The following is a 25,053-nucleotide window of genomic DNA, read 5'->3' on the forward strand; positions in this document are numbered from 1 at the left end:
ATTTTGGGGATCATGAATAAAGCTGCTGTAAACATTTCTGTGCAAGTCTTTGTGGATATATACTTTTTATTTTTTTTGAATCAATACCTATTAGTGCAAATGCTAGGTCATAGTGTGTGTTCAACTTATATGAAATGAATGGATCCACAATTTTGACATAGTGAAAATAATAATAATAATAAAGCTTAGAATCCCTCTCTTTTTGTTCAAAGTGTAGCCTAGTAGAGATGGCAAACAATGTCATAACCTCAGGCAATCCCAGTCACTCCTGACCTCCTGTCCTCAAAAATTAAGCTCTGGGGCTCTGGAAGATCCTTCTACAGCCAGAGGGATGAAAGCTGTGTGGATAATATCTGCAGGTAAAGGTAGTTTGGGCAGTGCATTCGAGAGTCACAGGTAGTAACAGGCACATAAAACCCTTTCATAAATCTTTGCCTCTAGGTTTCTTCGTCAGAAAGGGATACTGACAGACCTAAAACAAGTCCTTCTTCACAAAGAGGGCGTTATTAGCAAAGGTTTGATGGCATGCCTGGGTGAAGCCAGCCACTGTGGTGGGAAGGTTACACAGGCTCAGACAATGGTCCCTAAGCGGATGTGCCTTCTCTTGCAATATTGCTTCCTCTCAAGTTATCCTTAGTGCCCCTTTCCTTCAGCAGGTAACCAGGCCCCACTTAAAGGAAAACAGAGACCATTAGAAAGCAACTCTTTCACCTCCTGGCCAGAAACATCCACCTGTCTGTACCCATTCTTCATCTGTCCTTTCCTTATTCCTTCCCATCACAGTGAAGATGGTGTCCCTCCTAAGGTACTTGCCATTCCATCTTCTCAAGGGCCTTGCTGTGTTCTCTCTCATAACCTCCTCCTTTGTACTGGCTTATTCCCATCACTAAGCCTCTTCCAATTTCTTCTCTCCCGTGAAAGCTAACCTCTCAACACCAGGTACCAGGCTAGTTGTCATCTTATCTTTCTGGTTATCATTACAGTTCAACCTTCTAAAGGGTTGTCTGCAAAGCCTACTTCCTCTTTCTCATCTGCGTCACCAAGGTCTACCTGGAACCATTTTTTATCATAACGTAGGCACTGCACAATTATTTTTAAAGTATATATGATGGATAGATAGATGGGAGTCCAAGGGTGCAGACGGATGGCTCATCGCCTGAGATTTTGGGTGACTCGCTGCGTTGAGAAACCTATCTTTCTGGTGTGTATAGGTAATTTGATACATGCTTTCATCCTGAATTAAAGTTATATAGTTAGTAGTCTACCACAAGTAACGAAGTATGACAAGTGGAGAAACACAGCCGTGTTGCACCGCCAATTCACCCCTCACGTGGGAAGGGCTGGTGCTCACCACCCAAGGGTCACACCTCCGCCACCCCACCGAGGCGGCAGCCCCGACACAGGCCGGCCTTCTGGCGCAACAGTTTACCGCCGCTCAGCGGCCCCGGTCTCCGAGTCGCGGGTGGGGTGAGCGGAAGAGCTGAGCGGCTCCCGGCCAATGGCAGTTCTTGAACTTACACCTACAGACGTCAGCGCGGCTTTGCAAACGGATGTCACACAGCTGGCTCGGAAACGTCTCCTCCCGCCCCAGAAAAGGGGCGTGGGTCCCGCGGCCCCCAAGAAACCTTGGGCGCCCGGAGGGGGGGTGGCGCGCCGCTCCCCGCTCGCCCCGCGCCCACGCCGGCCGGCCTCCCGGCGGTCCCAGGCCGGCGGTCGTCCCGGGGAGCCGCCAGCACCCCATCCCCGCATCCCCGCCCCGAGCGCGCCGCCGCCGCCGCCGCCGGCTCCGCCCCTCCCCGAGCGGGCCGCGCGCTCCTGCGGCTCCGAGCCGCGTCGCGGGCGCGCGCGCCGCCGGCGGAGCCGCAGTTAAAATGGTCCGAGCGGGACCCCGCGCTCCCCCCGCCGCCGCCGCAGTGACGGACTGAGCCGGTGGGTCAGGCTCGGACCGGCCGCCCAGCCTGCAGGCTCGGTCTCTCCGTCGCGCCCCCAAGCCCGCGCCCCCCGCTCCCCCGGCCCCTCCGGGCACAGCATGTAGCCCCGACGGGCGCCGAGGCGGCCCCAGCGGACGCCCACCCCCGCCGCGCGTGTGTGCCCGTGGGAGCGTGTGCGCCGGGGGCGACCCGCCGCGCCCGAGCCCGAGCCCGAGCCCGAGCCCGAGCCAGCGAGCGGCCTGCCCCGCTGCCGGGAGCCCACTCTCCGGGCCTCCCACGCCCCGTCCCGGTCCCCCGCCTCGGGGCCTTCTATATGGGCCACCTTCTCTCGAAGGAGCCGCGTAACCGCCCGAGCCAGAAGAGGCTTCGCTGCTGCAGCTGGTGCCGCCGCCGCCGCCCGCTCCTCAGGCTGCCCCGCCGGACCCCGGCCAAGGCGCCCCCGCAGCCGGCGGCGCCCCGGAGCCGGGACTGCTTCTTCCGCGGGCCCTGCATGCTCTGCTTCATCGTGCACAGCCCCGGCGCGCCCGCCCCCGCCGGCCCAGAGGAGGAGCCGCCGCTGTCGCCGCCGCCGCCGCGGGACGGGGCCTACGCCGCGGCCGCCTCCTCGCAGCACCTGGCGCGGCGCTACGCGGCCCTGGCTGCCGAGGACTGCGCCGCCGCCGCCCGCCGCTTCCTGCTGTCCTCGGCCGCCGCCGCCGCCGCCGCCGCCTCGGCCTCGTCGCCGGCCTCCTGCTGCAAGGAGCTGGGGCTGGCCGCGGCCGCCGCCTGGGAGCAGCAGGGCCGCAGCCTCTTCCTGGCCAGCGTGGGGCCCGTGCGCTTCCTGGGGCCGCCCGTCGCCGTGCAACTCTTCCGGGCGCCGACGCCGCCGCCGCCGCCGCCGGCCGAGCCCCCCACGCCCCCCGAGATGGTGTGCAAGCGGAAGGGGGCCGGGGTTCCCGCCTGCACCCCCTGTAAGCAGCCCCGCTGCGGCGGTGGGGGCTGCGGCGGCGGCGGCGGCGGCGGCGGCGGCCCCGCGGGAGGAGGCGCCTCGCCTCCCCGGCCCCCCGATGCCGGGTGTTGCCAGGGCCCCGAGCAGCCGCCGCCGCCTCTCTGCCCCCCGCCCTCCTCTCCCACTTCCGAAGGTGCCCCCTCCGAGGCCGGCGGGGACGCGGTCCGAGCTGGGAGCACCGCCCCCTCGCCTGCCCAGCAGCAGCACGAGTGCGGCGACACGGACTGTCAGGAGCCCCGCGAAAACCCTTGCGACTGTCACAGGGAGCCGCCCCCCGAAACCCCAGACATCAACCAGCTGCCGCCCTCCATCCTGCTCAAGGTGGGTCTGGGCGAACGGCGCAGGGATGCGCGCGTCCCCCCAAGCCGGCCCCTCCTCGGGGTTTTCTCTCTCCTCCCTCTGAGCGCTGAGGAGGGGGCTCCCCGGCAGCCGGAGACGTCCAGAGGGGAGACTGGGAAACCCCTGGGGAGGATGCTTATGGCCTACTTTTTGAAGTTAGAAAAACTTGGAATCTCCTGAATGTCTTTTAATAGCTTGGGTTTGTTAGGCACAGTTCAGGGTTCATCTGTTGTTAGATTGCCAGCCCAAGTGGTTTAGAAACTATTTGTAAGGTTTCTGTGGCATGTTTTTATTAATTGAGCAACTTGCCCTTACTGGGTATAGACTTTATATATTAAAACTCGAAAGTTTTCCTAGCTACTTTCAGGTGTGATAGATGCTAGTTGATGCCAATAAGAGTTCACTTTTTTGAACATTTACTGTGATCAGGCACTGTGCCAGAGTTTTATATACATAATGTCTAATTTAATTCTCCAGTTACCGCTGTGAGACAGGTATTGTCCATATCATTACTTTATGCAAGAAGGAACTGACATTTCATACTATGTGCCTACAGTACAAAGTCAGACATCTACAAGTGGTATTTGCTCTAGGGAGCTTACCAGCCTAGTGGGGCTTGAAGAGCTTGAATGACTTGTCCAAGGTCACACATAGAAAGTAAGAGGTATATCTGGGAATTTAGGCCTGCTTGGCTTGAAAACCCTCTTGTTTATGCTATGTTGTATTAGCTTCCTACATTTTAACCCTTACATAAAAGCATACAGGTTTCTGGAAAGTAAGGGGGGGCATTTTTTGTTGTTGTTGGGGAATGAGTGAGGGGAGAAGAGGTGGGTGTCCTGTAGGAGCTTTGTCTCACTTTCGAATACTAAGTAACATTTGCAATTTTGTCATTGCTGTGATAATCTTCATTATGTGATAGAGTTTGTATTATTATTATTAACAAGTTATGTCTTTCCTCATTTTCTCTCTTCTCCCCTCCCACCCTTTTCTGGAGCTTAATAAATGTAATCTTCCTTTTTCACAGTGGATGATATTTAAGACCAGCCACAAATAACTTAGGTAAAAATTTGGCTACTTTTATTGTTACTGAAGTAACTGTCATCAATTACAATTGTTACTGTCACCAGTATACTTTGTATGATTAGACTTTTTGCACATTGATAATCCTGTGTTTTTATCTGTCTTATTGTGATGTTAATGTTCTTGAAAATTATACAGCAAGAGGGGGTAAGCTTAACTTCTACTTGTGTCAAAATGTAATGACTTAACGCTTATGGAGGTATATTTGTTGGAGGAGTAATTGCCTCCTTTGTGTTTTTAGGATGTGCATTTTAGAGCAGAGGGAACTTTTTTCTTTTTCTTTTTGTTTGTTTATTGGAGTTAGACAATTTTTTTAAATCAGGAATTCTTTTTTCTTTATTGATTAATGTATTACATATGTGTCCTTATCCCTCCCCCCCATTCCCCCCCCCCCCCACACACACTTATGCCCTCACCCCCCCCCCCCCCCTGTTGTCTGTGTCCATTAGTTAGGCTTATATGCATGCATACAAGTCCTTTGATTGATCTCTCCCTCTTACCCCCACCCTCCTCTACCTTCCCTCTGAGGTTTGACAGTGTGATCGATGCTTCTCTGTCTCTGGATCTGTTTTTGTTCATCAGTTTATGTTGTTCATTATATTCCACAAATGCGTGAGATCATGTGATATTTATCTTTCTCTGACTGGCTTATTTCGCTTAGCATAATGCTCTCCAGTTCCATCCATGCTGTTGCAAATGGTAAGAATCCCTTCTTTTTTTACCACAGTGTAGTATTCCATTGTGTAGATGCACCACAGTTTTTTAATACATTCATCTGCTGATGGGCACTTAGGCTGTTTCCAAATATTAGCTATGGTGAATTGTGCTGCTATGAACATAGGGGTGCATATATCCTTTCTGATTGGTGTTTCTAGTTTCTTGGTATATATTCCTAGAAGTGGGGTCACTGGGTCAAATGGTAGTTCCATTTTTAGGTTTTTGAGGAAACTCCATACTGTTCTCCACCCAGCAGTGCAAGAGGGTTCCTTTTTTTTCTGCATCCTCGCCAGCACTTGTTATTTGTTGATTTGTTGATGATAGCCATTCTGACAGGTGTGAGATGGTACTGCATTGTCGTTTTGATTTGCATCTCTCAGATGATTAGTGACTTTGAGCATGTTTTCATATGTCTCTTGGCCTTCCTTATGTCCTCTTTCGAAAAGTATCTATTTTTGATTGGGTTGTTTATCTTTCTTTTGTTAAGTTGTATGAGTAGAGGTAACTTTCTTGAGTCCTTTAAATTGGTGGGTGACATGGACAAATAAAATATCAACAAATATTTGTTATAGAAGATTGATTGCTGTCTTGTTATTTGGCAGGTAAGACTGTTTAAAGACAAACCAAATAAAAAACCAGGTATTTCCTGCTTTCTAGCAAAACTAGTTATTTCATGAGGTAAGGAACATTTTAATACAAAAAGAAAGAAAAAAGGACATGATCTCATAATAAAGAGAATCCCCATAGGCAAACTTATTCTGTATGTTACATTGTTCTTTTTTACATTTTTTTTGCTGTGGACTATTGAAAACTTGGTCTAAGATACTCTTGGGAATTACTCATTAGACTTGCCCTGTTGTGATGGAGAATTTGGACATGATATGTAGATATTTTACCTATATTAGAAACTGGAATAAAGATGGTCTATGTGGGTTTCATGGTCCTAGTTGTATTCAGCAACAAGTGAGTTGTACGAATTGAAATCAAGGTTTTTTCCGTGTTTACCAGCCCAAATAGAATTTTCAGGGATAAGGCTTTTGGGGGCATAGGCTCTGTTGACATAGATCTTGTTTATTGCTGTATGCCCTCCCCGAAGTGCAGTGCCTGGCGTTTAGTAAATATTTATGAACAAATGAATGACCAAATGTTTAGAAGTCTGGCTGACACTTGGGTGAATATGCCATACCACTAAGATAAGTGTCTAAGAAATGTTTATATCTTGACTGGAGTTGTTCGGAGCTACAACAGAGCCATGTGATGTTGAGAGGATTCTGGCTCTGTTTCTGGTGAGAACTGGAAGTGTTTGGCTTGGAGAAGACTTAGGCAGCTGTGGCTTTTCCTCCCTGCCTCCCTCCCTCCTTCCCTCCTTCCTTCCCTCCCTCCCTCCCTCCCTCCCTCCCTCCCTCCCTCCCTCCCTCCCTCCCTCCCTTCCTCCCTTCTTTCCTTTTCCTTTGCAGGAAGGGTTGTTGCATAGAGAAGCACAAATCCATCATCTCCATTGGAAACATTCAAGTACAATAGCCACTAGCCACATGTGGGTATTTACATTTAAAGTGGTTAAAATTAAATAAAATTGAAAATTCAGTTTCTAGATCACAATAGCCACCTTAGTAGTCATGGGTGACTGGCCACTATTGTACTGGACTGTGCAGATCCAGAACATTTCCCTCATTTTACAAAGTTCTGGGTAAACCTTCATAGTTTTTTTTTTCCATAAATGGCATCAAAATGTCCATGTTCTGCAGTTTGTTTATAGTTTGGTTTGGAGGTGTTTTCACATTAGTGAGGGTATAGTTTCCTTCATTCTTTTTAACTGCTGCATAGTATCCCATAGTGTTATACCACCTGTATTTATTTCTCTAGTACTGGATGTTTCTAATTAATTGTTACTACAAATGGTGCTAGTAGATTTTTTTTCTATGTACACGTCATATTTTTCTAGGGTAGATATCAAGAAGTGGAATTTCAGGGTTGAAGAATGTCTGTATGTGGAAATTTAGAAAGTCCTTTCTAACAATAAGAGCTGTGTAGAAATGAAACTAATTCTTTCTTGAAATAGTGAGCCTCACTGGAAACCATAATTATGTAACTTCAGAACAGGAAGAGACCTTTGACAGCATCGGGTCTTTCCCCTTGTCTTATGCATGAAGATACAGGCTGGAGAAGTCAAGTGGCTTACTTCCCCCAAGACATTCTAGAGCGTGAATGGCAGACCTGGGGCTGGAACCCAGCGTAGTGTTTCCAGGTCCAGAGATCTTTTCAACATCCTGTGTCAGAGGGCCTGAACAATCTCTCAGAACTTTAATGAAAGAGATTCCTGAATGGGGAGAAGGGGCGGCACAGTGGGGAGAGGAGGAACTTAAACCAGAGGACTGACTTCTAAGTCATTATGAGTCAGAGACTAATTTAAAATTGGGCCTGTAGCCCTAGCCGGTTTGGCTCAGTGGATAGAGCATCCGCCTGTGGACTGAAGGGTCCCAGGTTCGAGTATGGTCAAGGGCACATGTCCGGGTTGCAGGCTCAATCCCCAGTGGGGGGCGTGCAGGAGGCAGCTAATCAATGATTCTCTATCATCATTGATGTTTTCTATATCTCCCTTCCTCTCTGAAATCAATAAAAAGATATTAAAAAAAATTGGGCCTGTAGGGTTGAATTGTGGTCTTTAATCTAAGAAATTTGAGAAGCAGGGACTAGGTCTTCAAAGGTCAACTGTGATAGTAATATTTTTTTAAGCACTTAAGTCTGTTACATTTGCTCATTGAGTGGTTAATGGATTGTTTTGGATCAAATAAGCTAGCTTCGCTCTTTGCTACCTGTTGCCTTTATAACTTAAGTAACCCTGCCTACTAATATCACAATTAGATATTTATCTGGTAGAACCATTATGCAACAGTTTTACCAAATGATAGCAGTGGAATGTATTTCTTTATAATTACTGTTTGAGTAACTGGATATGTTGTGTTCTATATTTACATTTTGGAGACTTTGTGTGCTATGCTTAGATATCGTGCTCTCTGCCAGCAGACCTGTTTCTTTCCAAAGAAAACCAGGTGAGAGATCCAAAATCCACCAGCACCATTAGGAAGCTGCCTCACTGTGCATGCACCCTTGATAATGTGTCAGTAGGTGTTAAGTCTTTATTTGTACAGCTTCATTACCAACAGGTTGCTTTAGAGTTTAAGGAAGAGTTTCATACGAGAAATGGGCTTTGGAGGAAAGCTTACATACCTGATCTATTTTTTTTTTCTCCAGATATGCTAACAAGGATGAAAGCAATGCAAACAGGAGTCAAAGAAAAAAAAATACCACTTTTTAAAGCTTTGAATGTAGATTATTAGTGGGTGAGAGTAAATTGCCTGTAACATTTCATGAATTCTTGATTTAAGGCTCCAGTACCAAATAACCTCTAGAAGGTATGTCTCTGGCGTTCTAGGAATGGATTTAGCCAGCACTGAAATGGAGTGTCCTGAGGAAGTCAGGTTTAAGATTTTTCTTTGCTGAAGAATGCAAAGCAATCTTGATGAACTTAATCAGGCTACCAAAAGGTGTGATTTGTTTTCTTCTCATTTTAAGAAGGCTGTAAATTTTGCCTTATACTGAGTAGCTGTCAAGGGGATAACCTTGAGTAGTTCTTTGCCAATTTGGAGTATCATCAGGTTGTATAAATGATAAGGAATGTAGGGAAGATAAGTGAAGGCAAATATAGAAGCATTTAATAAGAGTTGCGTGACTTTGGCTAAATATCCTATTTTATGCTTGACTTTGGCTAAATATATCCTATTTTAGTTTTGCCAAAGTCTTGGCCAGTTTAGAGCACAAGTGGTATTGTAAGGTCATACAATGGGCATTGGAGGCTGCCACTGAGAGGGTCTTGGAGCATTAATACCCAGTAGTAATGAGTACATTTAGCATACACATCTTTGCTTCTAAATACCATTCTCCAATAAAAGGGATCAGTGCTCCATAGAGAAATGGCTAATTTCAGGGCTAGGACAAGGAAAGTACAAGATGAGCCTAGAATATTTTGTGCCAGGACACAAGGAAGTCCTCAAAGAATGATGGACATATGTCAAAAGGATACATTGTTTCATTGTGTCTCCTCCCCCGACTGAAAGTCTTTAGTGACTGGGTTTAGAATAAAACTTATTCTAGCCAAAACCGGTTTGGCTCAGTGGATAGAGCGTCGGCCTGCGGACTCAAGGGTCCCAGGTTCGATTCCGGTCAAGGGCATGTACCTTGGTTGCGGGCACATCCCCGGTAGGGGGTGTGCAGGAGGCAGCTGGTCGATGTATCTCTCTCATCGATGTTTCTAGCTCTCTATCCCTCTCCCTTCCTCTCTGTAAAAAATCAATAAAATATATTTAAAAACAAACAAACAAAAAAACTTATTCTTATTTAAATTTCATAATATCTGACTTTGTGGGTTCAATCCCAGTCGGGGTGCATACAGGAGGCAACTGATGGATGTGTCCCTCCCTCCCTCCCTCCCTCCCTCCCTCCCTCCTTCCCTCCCTCCCTCTCCCTTCTTCTCTCTCTAAAATAAAGAAGAATTTTCTTTTTTAAAAAAAGGCATCATACAATATGTAGTCTGGAATATTATGTTGCACCTTTAATACTTATCTCTTACAACACCTAGCATAGTCAGTGTAAAATAGCTACAGGCAATGGATATGTCTCTCTCACATTGATATTTCTCCCCCTCTCTCTCTTTCTCTCTCCCCCCCACCCTCCCTTCCACTCTCTCTAAAAATCAATGGAAAAAAATATTCTCAGGTGAGGATAAATAAAAATAAATAAATAAAAAAAGAAAAAAAAAACTACTCAGCTTTACTTCTTTTCAAATATTTATATAATTTGTATATAGCCTGCCTGCTCATAAACCTTAACTCATTTTTTTTTCAGTAATATCTAATAGTAGATAAGATTTTTGCATCAAGATATGAAATGGTCAAAAGTAGGTATTGGTTTTGTTGATTTTTAAGTACTATAAGATTCTGCGGGCCCTAACTGGTTTGGCTCGGTGGATAGAGTGTCGGCCTATGGTCTGAAGGGTCCCAGGTTCGATTCCAGTCAAGGGCATGTACCTTGGTTGTGGGCACATCCCCAGTAGGAGGTGTGCAGGAGGCAGCTGATCGATGTTTCTCTCTCATCGATGTTTCTTTTTTTAAAAAAATATATTTTATTGATTTTTTTACAGAGAGGAAGGGAGAAGGATAGAGAGTTAGAAACATCGATGAGAGAGAAACACCAATCAGCTGCCTCCTGCACACTCCCTACTGGGGATGTGCCCGCAACCAAGGTACATGCCCTTGACTGGAATCGAACCTGGGACCCTTCAGTCCGCAGGCCGATGCTCTGTCCATTGAGCCAAACCGATTAGGGCTCATCTATGTTTCTAACTCTCTATTCCTCTCCCTTCCTCTCTGTAAAAAATCAATAAAATATATTTAAAAAAAAAGATTCTCCGGGATAGGTATGACCAAGTGTTAAGCAACAATGCATTTTGGAAGTTTTTTCAGTCTGAAATAATCTTATATCTTATACTAATGTCTCATTCAAAAATTGGATCTTTCAAAAGATACAAAGTTCCAGTTATGAAATAAGTAAGTCATAGGGAAATAATATGCAGCATGGTAGCTATAGTTAATAAGATTGTATTGCATGTCTGAAAGTTGCTAAGAGAGATCTTAAAAGTTCTTACAAGAAAAAAAAAAGAAAAATTTCTAACTAGGTATGGTGATGGATGGTAACTAGACTTAATTGTGGTGATCATTTTGTAATGTATACAAATACTGAATCATTATGTTGTACCTGAAAATAATATAATATTACATGTCACTTCTACCTCAATAAAAAATAAAGAAAAGAAAAATTATGCCCCCTATCCAAAGAATCTTTCAAGGTTTAGAAATATATGGATATCAGCCCAGTAGTGATTAATTCAGATTATATCAATAATATGACATACATTTTCTGGTAATTAATAGCTTAGTTCTGTTGTCCAGATCTGCCACTTAAGATCAAGAATATTAAGTTTGGTCTTGGCCTGTGTGGTGCAGTTGGTTGGGCATCATCCCATACACTGAAAGGTTACTGGTTCAATTCCCAGTCAGGGCACATGCCCAGGTTTCAAGCTTGATCCCTGGTAGGGGGTGTACAGGAGGCAGCCTATCAATGTTTTGCTCTCACATTCATGTTTCTCTCTCTCGCTAAAGCTAAATATCACTAAAAAAATATTTAAAATAAAGAATATGAAATTTGTTTTCAATCCAGGTCATGACTACAAGTCACTGCTGATTCCCAGTATCCATTCCCTTATATTCCTTTTAACAGTAACAGAATCCACCATGTTTTAGCGAGACATGTGACCACTTAATTAGACACTATTTCTTAGACTCGTGTGGATAGGTGTGGCTGTGTAACCAAGATTTAGGTTGGAAGCTGTGAGTGGAAGCACTGTGTACAACTTTCAAGTCATACCATACAAGGCAGCTGCTTGTCCTTTGCTTCCTTCCCCTTTTTCCAAGGGCAAACTACCGGGATTAGAAGAGTCAGCCATCTTTCACACTATGAAAGATGTGAGGGCAGTGATGGAAAAGCAACAAGATTTCAGATGATAGGTCCTGGATTTTCTACATCCTTAATGGAGTTTGGACTTCTGTCACGTTCAAGCCATTGCTAATGGGTTCTCTGTTAAAGTAAGCCATTTCCTGGCTTGATGTACGTGGCATCCAGTTTTTCAGTGTCATCCCTCCCCCCCTCTCCCCTTGGAGTTTTCTTTATTCTTCAAACATGTTGTTCCGGGTCAGTTCTTTACAGACCCATGTTCTTTTTTCTTCAAAATGACCTTTGAAATGCTTTTTCTTGAATCTCATATTATCCAAAGATAACTCAGAACTGCCTTTGACTATTTCATCTTAAAGCCAGTGAACAAATTTCATGTCTTAGTGCCTCCCACAGAATCCTAGGGACATGTGCACAGATGTTTGTTACGAAGATAGTTTGGGGAAGAGTGGTAATTTTCTGAGGAGTTAGGATATGGGTGAGATAGCATTTTAATGACAAAGAAAAGCAGGAATCTTTAAAAAAATTTAATATATTTTTATTGATTTCGGAGAGGAAGGGAGAGGGAGAGAGAGATAGAAACATTAATGATGAGAGAGAATCATTGATCAGCTGCCTCCTGCATGCTCCACACTGGGGATTGAGCCCACAACCCAGGCATGTGCCCTGACCGGGAATTGAACCGTGACCTCCACGCTCAACCACTGAGCCACTCTGGCTGGGTGAAAGCAGGAATCTTTAAACATGTTATCTATATCTGTGCAACATACTAGGTCAGGACTTAGAAGTTTAAAACCACAAACATTTATTATTTTACATTTTGTGTGGTTTTGGAATTCCCATGTGGCTTAACTGGGTCCTTAGTATTCTGTCTTTTTACTTTTATCCATCTTTACTGGTACTGGTTTTATCTTTCCTTTACCCACTTAGTGAATTTCCTTTCACTTGGATGAAGAAGACTCATCTAGATCCACTTAGATTTAGTCAGTTACTTGTGGTTTATAACAATCATCTCACTTTTACATGAGAGAAAACTAATGTTTCAAGACGGTACTGTCCAAAGTGAAACATATTTTAAATAAGGTGCTTCTTTGTTGTAATGACCATGGTCCACATATTTTCTATTTGTTAAGGGAAAAATTAGCCCTTTAAATCCATGTAGTGATTTAATTGTACACAGATGATTTAGTCTCCCTAAATCCCAGTTTTCTCATGTGTAAAATGAGGAGGATGAGCATAAAAATACCCATAAGGGAGGAACTTCCAGCTATGGATGCATGAAGAGTTTGGTGACTCCTCTCTACAAAAAAAACAAATGTAAAACTGGACAAAATTGCCCTAAATTATTTGGGCTTTGGAAATTGACCAAAGGCAGACAACATACTCTTTTTCTTAGGGAAACTGCTAGAGCTTCAGGTGAGGAGAGTGGAAGTCTACATTCTTGCATGAGGCCCCTTCTGTAGCCCCCTGCCCCAGTACTTTCAGCAAAAACCAGAGTTTGGAAGACCAGCATCTTTGATGCCAGAGAGGCTAAGTCAGTTTGGGGCAATGAGTAAACCTGTATTTGTCATCTAAAAGTGATGAACTTGGTGGAGAACAAACAAGGAAAATCCACATATTTGTAAGACTCTGGTTTTGGTGCCAGTGGGATGAGTGGGGGATCAGCTAGGAACTTAACAGGCAGACCTTGGAAATCAGACAACCACAGAAGGATAAGCTCTCCACCTTAATTTCTGGCTTACTGTGAAACTATGGACATCGCAGGAGGCCCTGGGAGTGTCTAGCAGAAAGCAGGGGCCAAAGCCGACTTGAAAATGGCTAAGCCTGAATGTGCTCTTTCCAACCCACACAGAGATTATGGATCTCCACAAATACAGTGTGTTTCAATTGCCTGGAGTATTCAGGGCAGTAACATGCAGCACAGATTTGTAGCCTTGGAGCAGCAGGCTATACCATATAGGCTAGGTGTGTAGTAGGTTATACCATCCAGGTTTGTGTAAGTGCACTCTATGATATTTACATGACAAAATCACCTAATGACACATTTCACAGGATGTATTCCTGTTAAGTGATTTGTGACTGTGTTTAGTTACATTCTTAGCATTTGCCCCGAGGTTTATAATTAACAGCATAATTTATAACAATTTCATTTTGATTAATATTGTTCGGTTGGTCTGAAGCCTGTTGATGGGAGTGTCCTTGGTCAGAAATGCCTACAGTGCTTGCCCAGGCACACCTCTGTCCTAGCAAGCTCGAGACATTACCTCCAGCAGGGCCCTTATTTATGTCTGGGCCTGCTCTTTTGGTTCTTAATTATGATTGCAGGATACACTTTAGCAAGGAACCATCGAGGAGCTTTGAGGGACAAGATTTATTACTTGCAGATTCTGGAGGGCATAGGGTACACTCAAGGCCCATATAGCTGGGTCATAGTTAGAGAGATAATGTGGACTTGGGGCTCTGCCTTTAGTAAGGTTCAAGGGTGGGGTGTCTAGGGTTTTGCGGGTTTACTTTAATGGGCAAACTTAAAGAACAAGAGCAGGAATTAGGGCAGGAATTAGAGCAGGAAGAGAGAAATGATGCCACTGTAGGTTACCCAGGCCTTTCTGAAGGTCAGACCTTCATGGGTGGTGGTGACCTAGTTCCTTATCTGGTTGTTTTGCTAGTAGCTGTGTCATATAACTAACAATATGCTTATTCAAGATTGATGTATTTTGAAATAGATGTCTTGACAATCAAAAGCTTGATGTCAGGTATTTAAACTACAAATACCAATTTAGTGTTAATCCTAATATATAAAAAGCCAGGGGCCATCACGACCAAAACAACTGTACGGACGACCGAACAACAGGCTGCGTGGGGTGACAAGGCCGTCGGGGGTTAGTAAGGGGCGACCAAACAACTGAACAGCAGTCTGCGTGGGGCGACAAGGCTGGCAGGGGGGTTAGTAAGGGGTGACCAAACGACTGAACAGCAGTCTGCGTGGGGCGACAAGGCCAGCAGGGGGGTTAGTGAGGGACGACCAAATGACTGAACAGCAGGCTGCGTGGGGCAACCAGGCCAGCAGGGGGGTTGGTGAGGGATGACCAAATGACTGAACAGCAGGCTGCATGGAGAGACCAGGCCAGCAGGGGGGAAAGTTGGGGGCAACCAGGCCAGCAGGGGGGGGGGGGGGGCAGTTAGGGGCGATCAGGCAGGCAGGCAGGTGAGCAGTTAGGAGCCAGCAGTCCCAGATTGTGAGAGGGATGTGTGACAGTTGGACACCCCTCTAGGGGTCCAGATTGGAGAGGGTGCAGGCTGGGCTGAGGGGACCCTGCCGCACCCATGCACGAATTTTGTGCACCAGGCCTCTAGTGGTATATAAAAAACGTTTCTATGTTTATGTTGTTATTGCTGTACATGTTTTGTGTCAATACGATTAACATAGATTTCTAATTATTATCTTATGTGGTTGTCTTTTCAATCCTTTAGAATTGGAGTAAAAGCCAAAAATACATTAATACTGAATTTTATATTTACCTACATAAATACTTACCTTTATTGGTGTTCTTTATTTTTTTGGGTGTGCTTTCAAGTGCTCCTTCATTTCAGTCTGAAGGATTCCCTTTAGCATTTCTTGTAGGTAGGTCTACTTGTGATAAAATCCCTCAGTGTTCATTTATCTGGAAATATCTTAAGTTTGCCTTCATCTTTGAAGGATAATTTTGCTAGATATAGAATTCCTGGTTTAGAGTTTTTCTTTCAGCACTTTAAGTATGTTATCCCATTGCCTGCTGGCTTACATGGTTTCTGATGAGAAATCAGATGTTAATCTGATTGAAAGTCTTTTGTATATAATGAATTGCTTTTCTCTGGCTGCTTTCAGGGTTCTCCCTTTGTCTTCTGACAATTTGATTATAATGTGTCTTAGGTAGATCTCTTTGAGTTAATCCTATTGGGATTCATTGAGTTTTATGAATGTCTAGATTTATCAGATTTGCCAGGGATCAGAAATGTTATGCTTAGACTGAAATTTCTATCTCATTTTCCTTGGCCTGTGATTCCATTGTTACCTCAGTTTTCAAAGACTTTGCTGTGCAACTTTGGGTTTCTTCTGCACATGTGTAGCTTTGTGGTTAACTCAGGTTTTTGTTTTATTTTGTCACTTCTGTCACTGAATTAGGGGTGCTCTTTCCAGATCTCTCCTTTGATCATTCCTTCACACTCTTTGACCTAGTGATCTCTTTTCCTGGTTCTCTAGATAGAAAGATGGAGTTTCCCTTAGAGTTATATCATGTGTTATATGCCTGTGCTGCTATATGGATTTGCAGAACTTGGGCTGTTTACATGATGAAGCGGTAAGAAAAAGGTAATGGAGGTTCCTCTCAGACTCTTCGGTCCACAGAGTTTTTTCCTGGTTCTTCTGGTCAAAAGACGGGCTTACGGAATTTTAGGTGCCTGCACAGCTGCCACATTGCAGCTCTGTGACTGAGGCTGAACTTGGGACATGGCCAGTTGAGAGAATAGGGAAAAGTGAAAGAAAAGAAAACCCAAAAATGGGGACTCTTCCCACATTCTGTGTTTCACAGAGGCCCTCCTTCTGTCCAGAGAGATGACTTTCTCTTTTTGTTTTCTTTAGTTATGCCTGCCATGTTGTTCTGTGCAGGGGCCATCCTCAGTTCCACACTGATGGAGAAAAGGAAAAATAACATAGGAAACTCATTTCCGTTATTAGTCATTCTTTAAGTTTGGCTCACCTCCCCAATCCATATGTTATTAATCTCTTGGAGTCCCGAGGTAATTGCATTTGCTATGTTGTCCAGTGGTTTTAGTTGTCATGAATGGGGGTGAAGGACTGTAGTGGGCTTAACTACATCTCTGCCAATGATTCTTAAGCCTATTTCCACTTTACCCTTGGAGGACAAAAAATAGTTGTGAAGGAACAGCAGTTGGTAGTTGTTTTCCCAATGCTCAAGATTTAAACATAGTAGAGATCCTAGCTTAGATTTTTGTAACATTTGACTGTATAGAGGTATCATTTTAGGTCACAGTTATAAGAATCATACTATTTACTCTGTTCCAGATGCTGTTCCAAAAACTTTGTTTACTCCTTTAGTCCTCACAATAACTCCATCAAGAAAAACTATATTATTACCATTTTATAGATAAGGAGCTTGAGGTACAGAGAAGTTAGGTAATTTGCCCAAGATTACATAGATAATAAATGGTAAAGCCATAATTCAAACCAGATAAAACAGTATAGTGTAGAGCACCTGTTCTTATTAAAATTTTCAAATTTTATTTAATATTATGGAAATCTTCATGTACAGACCAAAGTAGAAAATAATGAACTCCTTATGTATCATTCCACTAATTTCAATAGTTTTTCAGTATTTTGCCTTTTTTAGTTTATATATCTTTTGCTATTTTTTATTTATTTTTATTTTTAATTTCCCCCCCCTGCCCCGACCCATATCTTTTGCTATTTTTTATTAAAGTATCGGAAAGCAAATTTTATATATCACTTCACCATAAACACTAAAGTTTGTATCTAAAATGGATAATAACTTTAAAAAATAATATAACCACAGTAACACTATAACCACAATAATATTATAACAACCTAAAGAGTTAGAAATAATTTTTGTTAAATCATTTACTATCTCTTTTATGTTCAGTTTTATCTGATTGTCTCTGAAGTATCTTATAGTTGGTTCAATTCAAGATCTCAATATGGTCCACAATTGTATTTGTGATAATGTCTCTGAATTTTAAAAAATCAATATTGGTCCTAACCCTGACCATTGAAAAATAATTTTTACTTTTAAAACTCTTTTAAAAATAAGCATTTAATTTGGGAATAATTTTAGGCAGAAAAGTTACAAAGGTAGTACAGACTCCTCATATACTCCTCACGCACTTTCAGTTTCCCCTAAATTAATTATCTTACATTACTACGATACTTTTGCCGAAGTGTGAGATCAGCATTGATCCCACAACATGTTTTTGTGCTTTAAAGTAAATGGCCGTTTTCCAGTTCAGGATGGCATTAGTTGTCATTCCTCCTTATTCTCCTCTTGTCTTTGATACTTTCTCAGCCTTTCTTTGTTTTTTGTGATCTTGATTTTTTGAGGCATCCTCATCACATATTTTGTAGGATGTTCTATATTTGGGATACGTGATCGTTTTCTTGGGATTAGATTGGGTTTATGAAATTCTGGAAAAAATATCGTCAAGATAAAAATGTCCTTTTTATGACATTAAAAAAAATCATATAAAAATTTCACCTGGTTCTAAGGTCAAAACTATAAAACAAGGTATCTTCAGAGTAGTCTCACTTTCATCCCTTTCTCCTTCCTAGCCTTTTCTCCCTTCCCTTAAAGCTGAGTATTTTTAAAATTAGTTTTTGGCCTATCCTTTTAATTTGTTTAAATGTTGGCAAACACACACACACACACACACACACACACACACACACACATACACATACACGCATGCACGCACGTATCCGCCTGCTCTCCTTTGCTCCTTTTCTTACGTGAAAGGTAATGTTGGTCCATGTTTTTTACTCCCATACCATGTTTTTCTCTTTAGGACAGTCTCTAACAATGACTCTTCTAATAATGGCTACTTGTATTCAACATGTTTTTGTGCTTTAAAGTTAATTTATTTCTAACAAATAAAAGCCTTTAAAATGTTTAAGCATATACATGGCTTCTTTTATATTCACAGATATTTTCCAATTTATCCCTGGATGAACGTTGCCTTTCTGCATCGTTGGTTTGCAAGTACTGGCGTGACCTTTGTTTAGATTTCCAGTTTTGGAAGCAGCTGGATCTTAGTAGTCGTCAGCAGGTATATGTAATCTAATTCTCAGAAACACTCAATTGGATTTATTTAAAAAAACTTATTCCTCTTCAGAAATTACATATTGTAGTTTCTCAAGATAATTCAAATGACTATAATCTGTAATTCTGTGCTTTAGTATTTTTGTATGTGAATTTAAGTTAAAAACTAGGTTCTTATGGTCAAGAAGATAATTTCTAGTTTGGATTGGTAATTTTGGGTTGCTTCTTAATCCTCTTAGTTTTATTCCTGTCCATTTTCCTTTTTCATTACCCCTTTAAAACAATTAAAGTTTCCCCTTTTTGGAAGGGTCATATCATGAATAACAGTTTAATAGTAGAAAATGATAGCAAACGTTTATGTAGTATTGCCGATGTGTCATATACTGTTCTACTGGCTTTTACATACTAATTCATTTTATCTTCTTAATAACCTTATGAGTTGCACTATTATTATCTCTATTAATATATTATTATTATAATATTAATAATACTAACCTTATATTGTTATTATAGATGAAGTAATAGAAGCAAAATGGGATAAGATAACTTATTTGTTTTAATTTTACTTATGAAGAATTTTCTAATCCTCCTCATTGCCTGGCTGCCCAAAATGTTTATATGCTGGCATATGTTAAGAAAAAAAAGAGTTATTAGTGCTTATTGCAAACCATTTGCAATTCTTCCTTTAAACTTGTGTGCCAATACTTGACATTGGAAATATATAAAAATATCCAATAAGGATAGGATTTTTTTAGAGTACTAAAATTGCTCTAAATCCTTCTATGATATTGTTAGTAGTGGTGTGCTGGTAAATGTGTAACAACTGGCTTTTGAAAATGAATGAACAAATAAAAAGCCCTAATTTGTAATATTTGCCATTTTCTGTGATATGAATACTCTGACGGTAGTTGATTTCAAGCTACCAATGTGATGTCACTGCATGTAGTGATGTCATTGATTTGGAAAGAAGTACATATTATAAAATCTTGTGAGTTGGAATAAGCCAACTCCAACATAACCACTATCACTCAAGAAATTCCAAGGTTTTAGGAGCTCTGTTCAAGGACCCAGAGACAAAAGCCAAATATGTTTTTTATTATACCACAGTTCTTATTATGCTTTAATGTTAAGTAGAAAGATTTTCTTTCAATTGTGGTTTTCATGCAGTAATCTAATTATATTGTTTATTGGGGAAAATTTAATAAAACAATAGAAAATAAGTTTCTACATTAAATTTATTGCTTTTTTCTCTCTCACAGGTCACTGATGAATTATTGGAAAAAATTGCATCAAGGAGTCAAAATATAATTGAAATCAACATTTCTGATTGTCGCAGTATGTCTGATACTGGCGTATGTGTTCTAGCATTTAAGTGTCCTGGACTTCTTAGGTATACAGCCTACAGGTGTAAACAGCTTTCTGACACCTCCATTATTGCGGTTGCCTCTCACTGCCCTTTACTTCAGAAAGTTCATGTGGGCAACCAGGACAAACTAACTGATGAAGGTCTCAAACAGGTAAATTTTAGCATCTAAACTCAAAATGTCTTCTTATAGCAGCACTTTAAAAGATTGTTGTGTTAAAAATAATTCCAAGAGACTAAAAGAAGTTATTCTTTTTTAATGCATACATGAATATTTTTTTGGGTTAGTGTGCAGTTGTTATAATTGATAAATTGATGTGCTTGTGTTTTCGAGTGAGTACCTGAACTTCTGTAACCAACCATTTTTTTTAAATTTATTTTTTTGTTACTTAAATTTTGTACCAAATTTTGCTTTAGGTAACAATAGTATGCAGTTTGGGTTAGCATGGAGCTTTAAAAATTAACCTTCAATTTTCCTTTTATGTTACTAAACTAGAGGCCTGGTGCACGAAATTCATGCACGGAGTGGGCGGGTGTCCCTCAGCCCAGCCTGCACGCTATCCAATCTCGGACCCCTCCAGGGATGTCCTACTGCCCGTTTAGGCCTGATCCAGGACTGCTGGCTCCCAACTGCTCGCCTGCCTGCCTGCCTGATTGCCCCTAACCGCTTCTGCTTGCCAGCCTGATCATCCCCTAACCACTCCGCTGCCAGCCTGATTAGCACATAACTGCTTCCCTGCTGGCCCGATTGCCCCTAACTGTCCTCCCCTGCCAGCCCAATCGCCCCTACCTGCCCTCCCCTGCCAGCCTGGTCGCCCTCAAATGCCCTCCCCTGCAGGCCCGGTCACCCCCAACTACCCTCTCCTGCAGGCCTGGTCCCTGGCAACTGTCCTCCCCTGCAGCCCCAGTCACCCCCAACTGCCCTCCTCTGCTGGCCTGATTGCCCACAACTGCCCACCCCTGCTGGCCATCTTGTGGTGGCCATCTTGTGTCCACATGGGGGCAGCCATCTTTGACCACATGGGGTCGGCCATCTTGTGTGTTGGAGTGATTGTCAATTTGCATATTACCTCTTTATTAGATAGGGTAACATGCTTATATGCTTTGAAATACCTGTTTTAAGGTATGAGTGAAGTAGAAAATGAAGTAGGGAGTAGAATATGAAGAAAAAGATGATAATTATCCATATTTATTAGCTTAATAATTGGATTAAAAATAGTATCATAATATATTTTATGTTTGATCCACTCCCTTTGGCAATGCAATGGTCTTTAAGGTTTCTTGTCAATGAATATTGAATAGATTCTATGTGGCAAACCCCAGATTTGTGAAAATTTTGAATATTTGATAGTGTTCCTATTACTATACTAGTTTTTGTATTTTTACATTTAGGTCTTGCAATAATTTTGCAAAATAGTTGATATTAAACTCATTTTGTAAAGGAAGAAATTAGGGCATAGAGAGATTGATGAGTTTGCCTAATGTTTAGCAAGTGGTTGAGCTGAGAATTAGCCTGGATTCTCCAAAGCTACTGTTGTCTTTCCACATTTCCAGCCAGTAGACTGTACTCTTCTGGACCTTGAATAAGGAAGAGGCCATGCACATTACCACTCTCCCTACAGTACCCTTGACCAACATTTTTTGAAAGAATTCATTAATAATTCCATTTAAGAACTTTGTCAGGAATAATGTTTAAATTTAGAATTGGGATGCACTTCCCAATAAAAAAGAGTGTCAGTAAATTCCTAGATTTAAATCTGATCTGAGATAAACTTAGAAATAAAAATGAAGATTCCTAAATTTAAAGACTACATATGAATTAACTGACAACTTTGAGACTAAGTAAATCTTCCCAGGAATGGTGAGGTATTTTAGAACCCATTAATTTATGATAGATTAGATCAGGTGTCCTCAAAATATGGCCCGCGGGCCACATGCGGGTGTTTTTGCGTTTTGTTTTTTTACTTCAAAATAAGATATGTGCAGTGTGCATAGGAATTTTCTCATAGTTTTTTTTTAAATCTATAGTCCGGCCCTCCAACGGTCTGAGGGACAGTGAACTGGCCCCCTGTTTAAAAAGTTTGAGGACCCCTGGATTAGATGTTTGCTTCAGATTTGCATGGTATCTGAATTATGAATTAGTTATATATAAGGTAGTAATCTAATAGAAGTAGTAAAACAATCTGTATATTTTTTATTCTGAAGTAATTCTTTTAAGTGACTGCCTTACATTAAGTAATTACATAGTTACCTTATTGCAGTGTGGAGAGTAATAATTTCCTATGCTTAAGATTGCAATAGCAAGGGTCTCCTATTTTAGCCTCTTTCTTCTGATGAAATGCTATTGTAGTATAGTAGAAAGAAAATGCCTTTTCTATATATATATAATAGAAATAAAAGTTTTATGAAGAAGTGTGTAGCTTTATGTACAGTATACATTGATATTTTCTATTCTATACTACAGGGTGGGCAAAAGTAGGTTTATAGTAACATTGTGACATTCTTTTCAGTTAATAAAGCTTTTGTAATAATCATAACCTGCATGTACTTTTTAAAAATATATTTTTATTGATTTCAGAGAGAAAGGGAGGGGGAGAGAGAGACAGGGACATCAACGATGAGAGAGAATCACTTATTGGCTTCTTCCTGCATACCCCACCCCGGGGATCGAGCCTGAAACCTGAGCATGTGCCCTGACCAGGAATTGAACCATTAACTCCAGGTTCATAGGTCAACACTCAACTACTGAGCCATGCTGGCTGGGCCTGCATATCTTTTTTTCTATACAAATAACTATAAACTTCCTTTGCCTACCCCTGTATTATTTTAAATAAATATTGGCCTTGATCCACTTAGGAAATTAATTTCATGATCCATTGATATTTGATAAGTTCTGCTGTGGAAGTATATTATAGTTTTAGTGAATTAACAACTTAAAAATATCTATATAATAAAGAGCCAGGGTCATAACGACCATTATGACCGAAGGCTTGACCAGACGGGAAGTCAGTGCTGGGTTGCCACGGCAGACAGGAAGTCAGTGCTGGGGCCACTGCCGGCGCCCCGACCCAGCACTAACTGCCTAGGGGGCTGCCGATCAGGCCCTGAGAGAGGCCTGCAGAGAGAGAGGCAGGGTCTGATCTGTAGCCTCTGTGGCAGCCGTTGATCAGAACTTGCCTCTTTTTCTCCCTGCCTGGCCAACAGCCACGCCTCCATTTCTCTCCAGGCCTCCACTGGGGCTGCTGATCAGCTCTGCCTTTCTGATCAGGCCCCATTGATAAGCCCAGAGACGCTGACTGGCATAGAAACTGACCAATCAGAACCAAATCTGGATGAATGTAGGGAGCCAATGGCTGCCTAGGAGGCAGAGCTTTTGATGCTGACTGACATAGAAACTGACCAATCAGAACCAAATCTGGGTCAACTGTGAGGGGCCAATGGCTACCCAGGAGGTGGAGCTTTTGATGCTGATTGGCATAGAAATTGACCAATCAAAACCAAATTGGCTGGCAGAAGAGGACAGTTGGGGGCAAGATCAGACTGGCAGGGGAGGCAGTTAGAGGCGATAAGGCAGGCAGGCAGAGAGGTTAGGGGAAATCAGGCAGGCAGGCAGAGGGGTTAGGGGCAGGCAGGCAGGTGAGTGGTTAGGAGCCAGTGGTCCCAAATTGTTAGAGGGGTGTCTGACCGCCAGTTTAGGCCCACAGGGATCGGGCCAAAACTGGTGGTTGGACATCCCCCGAGGGGTCCCCTATTGGAGTGGGTGCAGGCTGGGCTGAGGAAACCCTCCCCTCCGTGTACGAATTTTGTGACCCAGGGCTCTAGTATAATAAACTAGTGATCTGGTGCATGAAATTTGTGCACATTAAAAGGGGATTAATTAGAGGAAATAATTTAATATTGCTATTTTCCCTTTCTCTATAATAGAAGTGTCAGAGATGAAAGAAAATTAGTAAAATGTATATGAAAACCTTACTCCTGTCAGAGTCTGGGGCTCACCATGGGACCCAGAGTCAAGTCCCCGCCCACCCACATGCACCTCAAAATAGTGTGTGACCCAGACCCGGCCGGCTCCCCCCATTGGGATAGATCCAGACTCAGCCAGTCCCACCCTTGTCAAGCCCTGCCGGGCAGGGGCTGTAGCCTCAGGTCCCCTGGCCTGACACCAGGACAGGGGTGTGTGGCCTGAGGTCCCCCAGCCCAGACTGGGGCGGGGGGCGTGCCTTGAGGTCCTCCGTCAGGCCCCACCAGGTGGGGGACACAGCCTGAGATCCCCTTTCAAGCCCCGCTGGGTGGGGGGCATGGCCTGAGGTCCCCGTTAAGCCCCGCCAGGCTGGGGGTGGCGCAGCCTCAGGTCCCCCGGCCCAGCACCGGGAGGGGGGCTCAGCCTCAGGTCCCCTGTTAAACCCCGCTGGGTGGGGGCATGGCCTGAGTTCCCCTGACCCAGCACTGGGGGTGCACCTTGAGGTCCCCCGTCAAGCTCAGCCAGGCAGTGGGGCACAGCTTCAGGTCCCCTGGCCTGGTGCTAGGGCGGGGGGAGCAGCCTCAGGTCCCCTAGCCAGCACCAGGACAGGAAGCACACCTTAGGTCCCCCGTGAAGCCCTGCTGGGTGGGGGATGCGGCTTGAGGTCCCCTGTCAAGCACTGCCAGGTGGTGGGCGTGGCCTGCATTCCCTTGTCAAGCCCCATCTGGTGGGGGGTGTGGCCTGAGGTCCCCCGTCCTGGCGCTGGGGTCGGGGGAGCAGCCTGAGGTCCCCTAGCCCAGCACCAGGATGGGAAGCGCACCTTGAGGTCCCCCGTCAAGCCCTGCTGGGTTGGGGGGGAGCGCAGCCTGAGGTTCCCCTGCCTGGTGCTGGGGTGGGGGGAGCAGCCTGAGGTCCCCCAGCCTGGCGCTGGAGCCGGGGGAGCAGCCTGAGGTCCCCTAGCCCAGCCCAGCACCAGGACAGGAAGCGCACCTTGAGGTCCTCTGTCAAGCCCTGCTGGGTGGGGGACGGGGCCTGAGGTCCCCTGTCAAGCCCCACGGGGGTGGGGGAGGGCGTAGCCTCAGGTCCCTGCTGATTGCTTGTTAAGTCTCCTTATTGGAACTTGGCCTCAGCTGTGGGTGCAGCCATCTTTGTGACGGAGTGATGGTCAATTGGCATATTCCCTCTTTATTAGATAGGATAAAAGGCCTAGAATGAACTATTTATAATTTATGAATTTTCTTGGGATTATTATTATTGTTTTACTCATAAACATAAAAATTATT

The 25,053-nt window shown here is 43.6% G+C and overlaps 1 protein-coding gene across 1 annotated transcript in view; it reads left to right on the forward strand.

The window, feature by feature from the left end:
* Positions 1–2,109: 2,109 nt before the first annotated feature.
* FBXL17 (F-box and leucine rich repeat protein 17) overlaps positions 2,110–25,053 on the forward strand; it is a 449,728-nt gene continuing 426,784 nt past the window's right edge. Inside the window, exons 1-3 of the mRNA XM_079787311.1 lie at positions 2,110–3,240; positions 18,331–18,453; positions 19,706–19,963. Coding sequence (XP_079643437.1) covers positions 2,245–3,240; positions 18,331–18,453; positions 19,706–19,963 — 1,377 coding nt within the window. The 5' untranslated portion in view covers positions 2,110–2,244. The remainder of the gene's footprint in view (positions 3,241–18,330; positions 18,454–19,705; positions 19,964–25,053) is intronic.

This window comes from Cnephaeus nilssonii (assembly GCF_951640355.1).
Source record: "Cnephaeus nilssonii genome assembly, chromosome: 2".
In the NCBI taxonomy this organism is placed as follows: Eukaryota; Metazoa; Chordata; class Mammalia; order Chiroptera; family Vespertilionidae; genus Cnephaeus; species Cnephaeus nilssonii.